Source organism: Pelecanus crispus, chromosome 3, assembly GCF_030463565.1.
Source record: "Pelecanus crispus isolate bPelCri1 chromosome 3, bPelCri1.pri, whole genome shotgun sequence".
Classification (NCBI taxonomy): domain Eukaryota; kingdom Metazoa; phylum Chordata; class Aves; order Pelecaniformes; family Pelecanidae; genus Pelecanus; species Pelecanus crispus.
Window position 1 is genome coordinate 45,430,870 of NC_134645.1, and position 12,431 is coordinate 45,443,300.

The following is a 12,431-nucleotide window of genomic DNA, read 5'->3' on the forward strand; positions in this document are numbered from 1 at the left end:
GTGTCACAAAAGCACTGAAGCATAGGAGAGCCTGCACTGTGTCCAGTTGTGAGCATCACTGACAAGTCACCAGCGTCCTCTAAACACCATGATGCTGGCACATCGCAGCTGCTCTCAGCACGTTACAGCAGCCCAACTGCTACAACAAGCTGCATTCTCATTTTCACTAAGGCACTTTTTTTTTTCTAAAGCCATTTCAGCATTTTACCATGCTCAAAATAATTTATACCAACTTTAAGGCCCACAAACTACTAGGTCAATGTGAACAGCATGGTCCCAGATTTCTTAACACCTGTGTGCTCTCTCAACCCTGACCCCTAAAAAGTTTTCAGGGGTATTACATTACCATGCTGCTTTGATGTGCTACAGCTACCACTTGCCACTGCAAAACACTCTAGACCTAAATCTTTACAATGAAATTGTTCTATAAAATGTTTCCTCAGCAGAGGGAAGAGTCCCACAGAGAGCAGGCAGAAGCAAATGGGATAAAGAAGAAATGGACCGGAAAGTAAGCTGGAGAAGTATTTTCAAGCTCATGGAGAAGTATTTTCAAGTTCATCATCACTCCCTTGCTACTGTTAATCATGCATTTTAAAAATTAATACAACCTATGCCAACCAAGCAGGCTTACCTGCTGCAATGGGGGGTGCCTCATACAAGTATTTCAGGCATTGGAGCTCATACTCCTTCCACTTCTGCATAACCCCAGAGAGGGACCCATCTGAACTCTGAAAGAGAAATCATGAGTCTCAGATACTGCAGGGATTTAAACTGTGTATTTTTCATACAACCTGAGTAGGTGGGTGTGCAAATGACTACCAGAAGCCAAAACAGCACTGCTTATCATAAAGGGTGTAAAATGCTGCTATGCATTTGCCTGATCACAACCAAAGAAAACCCCTTCTATTTGTACCACAAGGAATTGAAAAAAACTCACAAGCAACTATACTGTGTCCTCACTGAAACCTAAACTGAGCTAGCCTTCCTCTCTTGAACACACCCCAATTGTGTGATTTATTATCTCATGAAAAGACAGGGACAGCAGCCAGTCCTTTCAGGAGAGGTTTTCTTTCCAACAGCAGTATTTCTGCTATCCCATAAATGAAACCAAGTTAATTCACTGTATTCAGCGGATATTCCCCAAGCATTCTTCCAGAAGGTGGATGAAAGCTTTTCCAGCTCAGCTGTTCTTCCATGAAGAACAGCTTTTCCCCACGTCCAGCATATTTTCCCTGAAACCACAGAAAGAGCAGGGACCTCCTTTTTGCAGTTTGACAGACTGCAGGTTCCATCGTCAGCTACCCCAAGTACTGAAGGAACAGGGGAAAAGTATGTACAAACTGTGTGAGCAAAAAGGGAATTTGCTGCTTTTAAACTGCAAAATTTAGCACTGGCTGCTTGGTCAACCCTAGCAGATGCCCCACCTGGCTCACAGAGACCCAGCTTACTCATTGCTTTTAAGGAAAGAGACATCAGTCCTTCTCTCCCTCCTCCGCATTTGTATAAACTGAATTACAAATGTCAGGACTAGCATGCTGTAAGTGATCAATAATGCAGCTAACTCAGCATTCTTTTTCTAGAGAAAGGCCCAGCATGGATGTCTCAGACATACAATCAACAGCATGAACCTAATGGTACAACACACTGAATGGAGGAAAATTCATTTAATCCCAGCTGTTTGAGTTTAAGTGAAGCATGAGGGTAATTAATCCTTGTAATTTTACCCTCACAGCTTCAACTGCTAATTTTTATTTCCCATTTGTGCTTCTAAACCTTTTTCAGATAGTTAGAAGGAAACCAGGGCATGGAAAAGTTTGTTTTAGAACAATGAAGTAATTTTAAACCCATACTACATTTCAGGAAAGCCAAACTGAATACTGCCTAATACAACCAATGGGACTAAAATTTAGACACCAGTGCAATCGCCTTGGTATAAAAGAAGTGGCATTTTTGGACTACAGACCTTGCAGGTCCTCTTTGCTCGTATACTTTCAATTAAAAAAAAAGTGTTTGAAAAAACAAAACACCATATGCATCATGCTTTTGCCTGGATTAAGCCACTACATTCAATTACAAAGATGCTCTTTTACATGTAATGAGAAGTACAACATTTAGTAGATACCTGTGTTATGCTTCAAGAATAACTACCTATATTTACATGGAACTTAACTGTAGCTAGGGCCTCATGGCCATAAATTTTAGAACTTAGCCAGCTCCCCTGAAGTCAAAACAAGCACAAGCCTGTGGATCTTTGAAACTCTGACACTTGTATGCCTGATTTAAATCATCTCATTTATGCCAATAAATGCTGCCAAAGTCTGTCTGTGCTAAACTCCCCAGTGTAAAATGAATGCATCCTACTGAATTTTAACCCCATGTGCCTATGGAAACACACAAACCTGTAGCATAGTGATCTATGCCAACATACCTGAAGGAGAAAAAAAATATCACCTAAATTAGGTCTACAGGTGTGTGTAGAGAAACACATAACCAGTAACTTTAAAACCAAAATGCCATCTACAGATCCATGTAGGCTGAATAAGGATGGATGGCCAGAGTACAGGGAGAGGAAACAACTTTCAACTCTAAGTTTCTCTCAGGCAGTCTTTAAAAAGTAACTTTCAGCTTATGCATTGTTTAAAAGGTCTTCAATTTACAAGGGTGGTTATTGGAGTTATAGAGGACTGTTTCACCACCCTCTCATCACCAGGTTAACACTTTAATAAATTAATAAGAAGGAAGATTTTCAGGATGAACTCTTAAATTATGATTCAGAATAATTTCAGAACTATTCAAGTGTCACACATCTTCCCAAAAAGTAACTGTTGATCATGCATGCAGAAGTTAATCCAAATTCAGCTTTTAAATCATTACAAGATAAAGATGCATACAGAGTTTCATTTAGAAACAAGAATCTACCTTTTAAACATCCTGAAACTATCCTAAAACTGTTTGCATGAAGAAAATTAGCTCTTTTGGAGTCAGCAAGCCTTAAAGTATTTTCTTCTAAATCAAGTTTTCATCTATTGCCTTCATGAATGCAGGAATAACCAGCTTTAATTACAGCTTAGGAAAAAGCAAGCCTCTATCCCTCCATTTAATGAAAAAGTAGGAACGTTCTACTTATATTGGTTTCTCATAATGTGAGAAGGCAACTTTAACAAGGAGATTAGCAAACTATAAGAGTAAAATAATTAGACATGGCTTTTTGTGGAGATGACTGATTTGGTAGACAGTTTTCTGTTGTCTATAGTCTGTGCAATTAAGACAATCAAATATAAATCCCAAGACTACATAATTTGTTCTCTGTACACAACACTTTGGTTCAGCTAAATACCACATTTTGTTATCAAACTGACTTAAATTTGATTTTAATATATGCTAATCCGCATTTCCCAGAGATTTTGGCCTATGTGAAAAGAATCACAAGTTATTCAGTGGCACAGATTTACAATGTGAATAGTTATTCAAAGAAGAGATACTATATTTTCTTGAAAAGTGATTTAATTAATTCTGCAACATCGAAGCACTACACACACATATATACGAGGACAAGGTTCCTGGGTCTGTACCCAAAATTTGGAGCAAATTGCAAAAGTTCGAATAGCTTTATTAAACTCAGGACTGTATTTTTGCTGCTAAGAGCACTGGTCCTTGCATTTTAGTTGTGGGTTTGTTGGTTTGGTTTTTTTTTTTCCCCCAGTTATACTCAACCATGGGAGGAAAACTAGTAGTAGTTTTGCTGTGGTGAAAATATATCACAGAAGGATAGTGGAGGAGAGGAGCATGGAAACACAGCTGACTGCTTAAGGTGGAGGAGTCAGAAGGCAAGAATGGATGAAGGACATTAAAGAGGTGAGTAATGGCACAGCCTAAGCATAAAACGGCTGCAGAAAAATTAAGACAGGCAAGAGCACAGAGACTGGGAACCTTTCAGTGTATGTATATAATTAAGTCTAATTAATCTCTAGTGATAAATTAGCTCATTCAACAGTCTGAAGGCAGAACTTACAAATCTTTAACACCTTTATAGCAAAGCCTCTTTCTGTAGCCATCATTTGCCTTCATAAACCCTACTGTAAAAGGAAGCATTTTAATCACTTTTCAACATCTTTGTAACTATTCCTGCTAGGACAAAAACAGCATCCACGCAGATCCAAGGTGATTAATGCTACAAAAGCACTACTCTAGTACAGTGAAATCTGAGTACACAGAGTATAAACCTGGAAGGGGCTTAGACCAGACAAAATGTGCCGTGAAACAGCATCAGCGTGGAAGGGAGAATTCTCAGAGCTTCAGAAGTGGCTGGTGACTCCTGGGGTTATCTTCTTCCCCCTTCTCCCATCACCATATAAAAGGTCTTACATGTAACAGAATGAGAAATTCTTCCTTACATTTGCATTTCTTACGTCTTTGGTTGTCTGATTTTAAATGGGAACACTTACGTTACTGCTTTCTCATGTTTTTAACGTTTCAGGATAATAAGCAAGACTTCAACTTGCCGCTAAAGGCTCGTATGTAATGCTACAACCACTGGGACCTCCAAAATGCTAATCTTAGTCTTCAAAAGCAAAAGCCTGGCAACCTGGCATTGAACCACACTTTGGTATGGCCTTGGTATTCTTCCCTCGGATAGCAACAATGACATATCTACCTCGTGAGAGGAGGGTTCAGACTACATTTACTGCCTTTTATGTCAGAAGCACTAGTGAGTTACTTTTAAACTTTACTGCCCTTTTTGAAGAGTCCAATGTGACACATTATTTCAAGGCTATTCTGCTCAGGATCAGCACAGCAACTAAGCCCAAGATAGGACATCACTAGCTTTATGCTCATTCTACCCTGTATAATATGGATCTTATTAAATCATCTGTTATGTCAGCATAAGCTATAGGTCTGCATCAATAAAAGCCAACACAGAGTGGAAGCTAAGCTGGCCACCTAACAGGTTTAGTCAATTCGTAGCATGGACATAAGCTTGAATTTACAAGACAGTTTTGTCCTCAGTTCACAGCCCAAATGGAGCAGAGCACAACACTGCTACCCCAGAAAGCTTCGCTGTGACCCAATATCACCTTGCATTTATTGGCATGAGATTCCTCCTGCCCAAGAAAGAATGATTTCCAGGTTTCAAACTTAAGTGAATTAATTTGTGTGGGGCTTAAATACAGTCACCTTCCTGAAAGCACTTTCCCACCTAACAAGACCCTTTGGCTTGCCGCAACAGCACCTCTGGGAGCAGAAGTTTAAAAGCAGAGGCTGTAGCACAGCACAACTCTGCAACAGGGCTAGCTATTCACAGAACAAACTTATCTCCCCCTGAAATTTGTCATCCCTTTTCTCCACTTCTAATTTGAAGTAAATATCAAGTCATATGAATGGCAGGATGCTATTACTACCTCCTGAAGCCCATCAGGCAAGATCCAATTTCTCAACAAGTTACCATAAATTTGTCAAAAGTCCTGCAAATGTTGATGCCTCAACCACCAGTTCATAAGAACAGTTATGTTTCTTTTAACTGTTATGGGGGAAAAAAACCCCACAAAACAAACAAACAAAAAAACCCCACAAACACACAACACTAAACCAAAACACCCAACACTGAACTTCATATTAATAGAGCCCATTCACCCCATGACAAAGCAATCCTGTTGCGGATCAGCCCTTCAAGTACAATGCTTCTTGAAAGCCAAAAGAGATTCTGGAAATGCGTGAGTATTGGGAGCAGGCTTTATTGTCTGAACTCCCCCCTCTCACTCCCCCAAAGAGATGAGATTTAACCCAATTTTATAACTTCTTAGTTCAACTTCTGTATAATAAGCTAATCCGAAGCCATTACAGGCAACACCTCCAACAGTCCAGTTACTCTCCTTTAAGTACTGAAGCTATGTCAAAGGAGGAGGTACATCAAAAATTACAGTGCTGTCTCTACTATAGATAGTACAAAAGTATCATTAAAGATACCCGAGCAATACTTTTTCCAGAGATCGTAAAATGAGATCATACTTTAGGACATCTGACATCCCCCAGATTTCCGTATTTATCACATTCTTTTTCCATATTACGTTGCCCAGTATTGAGTTTAATGTAGTCATCTGACATTATGCAAGACTAAGAGACCCTCTGAGGTAAAGTCATTACTCTTGGTCCCTTCTGTAGGGCTGACTGATCAGATGATATAACATTAATCATGCTTCCCAAGTCATATTTTACAAGATACTTCATCAGCAGTTGGATCACTCTGGACAAATCCCTTGCCCTTCAGAAAAAAACCAAAGAGGGGATCAAAACAACTTTTCTTTCAGAAAAAGTCTATTGCCAGCTTCTAGGAGCTTTTCCTGTAAACGCTTCTGTTCCTTAGTTACTAATGAACCAATGACTTCAGTAGCTCAAGAGCACCAGAAAAAGAAACCTTTCAGCATCCTCCCTGCTAGTGAAAAGCAGCAAATGAGCTCCCACAAAAGGAGCTACTGGATTCAGCAAGAAACTCCCTGGCAACATCTGCCTGCTGAGTTTTCTCTTAGGCTGCAGCAGCTTAGCACTTACGATGAGACCTTCAAGAAAAAAAGTCCCAGGACTTACAGGCAAATCTTGAAAACAGTGCTTCACCAGCTGGCTAAGCATGGAGACCCCTCTATTCTGTCACTGTTTTAAGACTTCAAGTTTCATAACATAAAGCTTTTGAACTCAAAGTGGCAAGAGCAAGCTCTCATCAGGCACTTGTATGAGATCAATGCACAGAAGAGACACTCCTCCTCTGCCTGTCTCTTCAGAGCTGCTCAGCCCAGACTGACAGCACACCTCCAGTCCTGAACAGTAACACCAGGCTTTCAACAACTTCCCAAAACACACAAGATTCCCCCCCAATTCCATTGCATCCTCTGATTGAGCAGCTTCAAAACAGTATTTCAGCCCATCCAAAAAGCATCCTGAAAGAACAAACACTCCTGTCAAAGACAATAATATGTATAAAAATACCTGTGTGGGGTGTTTTGTTTTGTTTGGGTTTTTGGTTTTGGTGGTGTTTGCTTTTGTTCTTTTGTTTGCTTGTTTTAAATCAGAGGCTGAATCTCAGGATTCCTCTCTCTCAGCTGAAAATAACCACTGCACCACATGGTCCCTCATCCTGGCCTGCCTGCCCTCATGCCTTTTTCTTCCTCTTTTGCACACCTGCACAGCTTCAGAAGGAAGGGTTGGCTGTGCTCAATCCCATAGCAGCCTGTAACAACACAGGGCACTAATCACCACCCCACCTCCCCTCATTCTTAAGACCTGTTCTTGCTAGATTACGGGGGGAAAAAAGGATAAGCGTATGAATCTCCTAAAGAAGGTTTGGAAATGCAGATTTCCAAATGCAGAATGCTTCTGCCCAGAGCCTCAAACAAGGCACTTTAAAGAACAAAACCAAAACTGACTTGAGGCATATTCCTGCTTCAGTACTTCTGTTGACTAGGCACAGACAGCTCCCAGTTCAGCTGACTTATCACTTCACAAATTGTTCCAAATACATAAGCTGTCGGAACAGGTGGAAGAATTCAGCCCTGACCACAAGGGTTTCCACTCTGGGACCAGACATCCCAGGTCTGTCCTGGGATGCTTCACTCATGCTTTGAAACTGTCCAGTTTTCCCATCCCTGAAATTTTTGTTTTGACAAGATGCATATCAATGAGAACAATATCTCTTGGCCCCTAGCATTTTCAGAATCAAGGCAAAGTATTTGGCATTCAGAGGCACAGATGTCAAAGCAAACTTTTTTAACACCTAAATCAACTTGCATAGTATACAGTCTCAAAATCAAGGGAATAAAGTACAGCCTAATATTTCAGCATGCTACAAAATTAAGCATCATCTTCTAGAGACATAAATAAACAAACTCAAAGTCCTGTAGGTCAGATAGGACTGAAAACGAGTTACAAACCTGTGCTCCAGGAGTTATTCTATTGTTTCTCACTTCAGTGATGGACAGACCTGGGATGAGAACAGTTACCTGCAGAGTTTTTCTGCCCCATGAAGAGCTTTCCCAGCCTGGAAAGAGGTTTCCTCTTTGGTCACTGTAGGACCCGTGAATCCATATGCTTACAGTTGAAGCAGACGCATGTTTAGATTGACAGCCATTGTTGTAATGAAAACAACATTTTCTGGTAATGTCTGTCATCTGTTCTGGTAAGTGTTGCTGTCAAGGATGTATTACATGAGCCAGTCATAAACATGACAAGAAACTACTGAGCAACTATGCAGACAGACAGAAGGAAAAAAAAAAAAACAAAGGAAAATTCAAAAGCGACTAACTCCCAAATTCTTGGAGAGCAGAAAGCAATCCCACCATTTTAGTAGGAGACAGTGTTCCAGCACTCATGAGAATTAAATGATCACAGGACTCCTGTATAAAGAGATTTTACTTTTCATTGCAAGTCCAGACACATGCTTTGTGAAGTGTTCTTTAGAAGAGGACAGCAGAATAAAGAGTTTAAATTGCATTTTTAGATGGATACAAAAGGTGTAGCTCCAGAAACACTATGGAAGAAACAAAACGCAAAGATGAGCAGTGTTGTGGAAGCAGGGCAAGCTACAAAGCTGAAAAGAGTGCTTCAGATCTACCCTCACAGATTTAGAAACATAGCGTAGCCTACACTACTGGAAGAGGAACTCAGCACTTCATTAAAAATGTTGTGGTAACACAGAATCATAGAATGGTTGGGGTTGGAAGGGACCTTTAAAGATCATCTAGTTCTAATCCCCCCACCATGGGCAGGGACACGTTCCACTAGATCAGGTTGCTCAAAGCCCCATCCAACCTGACCTTGAACACTTCAAGGGATGGAGCACCCACAACTTCTCTAGGGAACCTGTTCCAGTGGCTCACCACCCTCATACAAAATAATGTCTTCCTTATATCTAATATGATTCTGCCCTCTTCGTTTAAAACCATTACCTCTTGTCCTATCACACTACAAGCCCTGGTAAAAAGTCTCTCTCCACCTTTCTTATAAGCACCCTTTAAGTATTACAATGCCACAACAAGGTCTCCCCAAAGCCTTCTTTCCTCCAGGCTGAGCTACCCAAGTGCTCTCAGCCTTTCTTCACAGGAGGGGTGTTCTAGCTCTCAGACCATTTTCATGGCCCTCCCCTGGACGCACTCTAACAGGTCCACATCTTTCTTGTATTGGGGACCCCAGAGCTGGGCACAGTGCTCCAGGTGGAGTCTCATGAGAGCAGAGTAGAAGGGCAGAATCACCTCCCTCGACCTGCTGGCCGCGCTTCTTTTGATACAGCCCAGGATACGGTTGGCTTTCTGGGCTGCGAGCGCACATTGCCAGCTCACATCCAATTTTTCATCCACCAGTATCCTCAAGTCCTTCTCTGCAGGGCTGCTCTCAATCCAGTCATCACCCAGTCTGTACTGATACTGATGACTGCCCCGATCCAGGTGTGGGACCTTGCACTTGGCCTTGTTGAACTTCATGAGGTTCACATGGGCCCACTTCTCAAGCCTGTCAAGGTCCCTCTGGATGGCATCCCTTCCCTCAAGAGAATCAACTGCACCACTTGGCTTGGTGTCACCTGCAAACTTGCCAAGGGTGCACTCAGTCCCACTATGTCATTAAGATATTTAGCAATACCAGTCCCAATACAGACCCTTGAGGGACGTCGCTGTCATAATGGAGTACAGCAACAGTGAGGAATATATAGCGCTGAAAAAGTAGAGATTTAGGAATTCAGACGCCTGATCACAGGCACCTACCGTTCCCCTCAACATGGGCAAGTGCCTTGCTTTGTCTCCTGTCACAGCTGCAGAGAGGTGCAGGTTTCCCCTGCACTTTACATCATATCTGTTAGCCCCGTACAGGGTCTGGAATACTGTAGCAGCACTAGATGCTACATTTGGGCAACTGACTCACCCTGAAGGTCTCTGAGCTGCTGAAACAAAACAAAGGACATCTGTCAGAGCTGGACTGCTGGCTCTTCTTGCTGTGGTTTTAAATGCAATTAGTTAAGTTGGTTCTTTATGACATACCAAACCACGTGCATTTAAAAGGAGCTGTTTCTTAAGCTTATAAATGACTGGTTTCTCTGTAACAGCCAGCAATGGTCCAGTCCCAGAGCTGGCTGAACAAAGAGACAGAGAGAGCCCGCAGTCCAACAGAGAGCCAGGGAATTGCAACATTTGAGCTTCCAAGGAAAAAAAAAAGTTTCACAAAAAAACCCCATACCCAAAATAATCTTCATCACAACCCCAGGGACTGAGAGAACATCACTTCATTGTAAATAACTGTCGTGGTTTAGCCCCAGCCAGCAACTCAGCACCACGCAGCCGCTCGCTCACTCCCCCTACCCCGATGGGATGGGGAGAGAATCGGAGGAGTGAGAAACACTCCTGGGTTGAGATAAGAACAGTTTAATAGTTGAAATAAAGTAAAATAGTAATGATAATAACAATATACAAAGCAAGTGATGCACAATGCAATTGCTCACCACCCGCCGACAGATACCCAGACAGTTCCCGAGCAGCGATCGCTGCTCCCCGGCCAACCCCCCCCAGTTTATATACTGAGCATGACATCACATGGTATGGAATAGCCCTTTGGTCAGTTTGGATCAACTGTCCTGGCTGTGCCCCCTCCCAGTTTCTTGTGCACCTGGCAGAGCATGGGAAGCTGAAAAGTCCTTGACTAGCATAAGCAGTACTCAGCAACAACTAAAACATCAGTGTGTTATCAACATTCTTCTCATCCTAAATCCAAACCACAGCACTATGCCTGCTACTAGGAAGAAAACTAACTCTATCCCAGCCGAAACCAGGACAATAACCTGTATTTTCATTAGGCAAGAAAAACTCTAAATCTTTTCACCTTTCACACCCAAGTGTCCCAAGGAAGTTAAGCTCCCCTCAGATTTTCATATGACTATTTAACAGTCACTCTTCTTAAAGAGACATGGTGCTGGATCAGAAGATGAGGTGTAGAGAGTTAGCCATTTTTCCCCAGGATCACAAACAAGGTAAACCTGGTCCCCAGTTTGTCATCCCATCACTGCAATCCCTCCAATAAGCTCAAGAAAAAAAAAAAAAAAACAAACCACACACCCAAATCAGACATATTAACCTTCACAGACCTTTCTCTCACTGAAGGCATTTACATTTACACTTTTTTTTTAAAAAACAAACTTAGTTCTCCATTTAAAAAAAAAAAAAAAGATTTCATAGAAGAATCACCACAGAGCTATTTAAATAACACCACCACACACAAAACCAAAAACTCCAGTATATAATTTCATGGGTTCTGCATCTACCATCGTATAGAGATTGCTAGAGAAGAAAGCAATCAAATCTGTATGGCTTTTGCAGTTCTAGTCCAGAGCAGCAGTGTATTTTGGGTTTAACTAATGCAAATTAACTCCCTCATTGTCACAGTGGCTCGAGGTCCACTGTCCCATTATCTGCCATATTGCTCTTTCTCAGCTACCCATCCCCCTGCCAAGGCAGTTACATGTAGCGCCTTGGCGAATTGCTAGTGTTTTCATCAACAGTTATGACACATTTGAGAACAGAGCATACGAGAGAAGCTCTGCCAGCGAAGCTCATTTTCCAGGCATCATCTCTTTTCCTTCCAAATATTAAATAAAAGACAGTGCAGAGGCACACCTTTGCCTAACATAATGACATGGGTTTATCACATCTAGACAGGACAGAACCCTGACGACAGTATATTTGCAGTATTGCAGCATTTACAGTAGAGTTCACATTTATTTGGTTCGATACAGTGTGGTGTTTCACAGCCTGCATACAATATTATACTTTTCAGTATTCAACCCACACAGCTGCCAAGTGTTATATTCCAAGGGCTTGATTTGTCAAAAACAAGACAGGAGCAATGTTGCATAAAGGCTAGAGTCTTAACTCAGCCCAATATGGAGAAGCATTAAAATGAACAACAACAACAAAAAAAGAGTAATAAGACAAATGAAAAAGGTGTATTGAGGTGCTGATCATGTGAAACGCAGAAGTAACACAGGTTGACAAACAAGGACCAAATCAACATGCCTGAAGTTAAGCTCACATTGGATGATCATGTTATTTTATCCAAAGCTTGAAGGGAAGATTTGGCAGTCCCTGGACATCAAAATCAATAGGGGGCACAAGCTAGAAGAAAAAAAAATCTGGCACCACACTCTACTGCAGCAGCATCCTCAGAGCTGTGTTCCCAGGCAGAGGGAGCCAGATGACATTACCACTTCCAGAGACTACCCAACCATGCAACTTTTTATTCCTGCCCTCATCCCACCTCCTATGTCCTTTTCCTTCCACCTTCTTTTAAAACAGAACTTAGAAGAGTTTGGCTTCCCTACACAGAGCTGCTTTTTTTTTTTTTTTTTTTTTTTTGGCTATGCTCCTGAAAGCCTCTAAGCAAAGAGGCAATTTAAAGCATCATCT

General features: G+C 41.5%; 1 protein-coding gene across 1 annotated transcript in view; it reads right to left on the bottom strand.

Annotated features, from left to right (window-relative positions):
- Nucleotides 1-12,431, bottom strand: part of GLP1R (glucagon like peptide 1 receptor) — an 87,143-nt gene that overhangs the window by 55,717 nt on the left and 18,995 nt on the right. Inside the window, exon 2 of the mRNA XM_075707686.1 lies at nucleotides 632-728. Within this exon, the coding sequence (XP_075563801.1) occupies nucleotides 632-728 (97 nt within the window). The remainder of the gene's footprint in view (nucleotides 1-631; nucleotides 729-12,431) is intronic.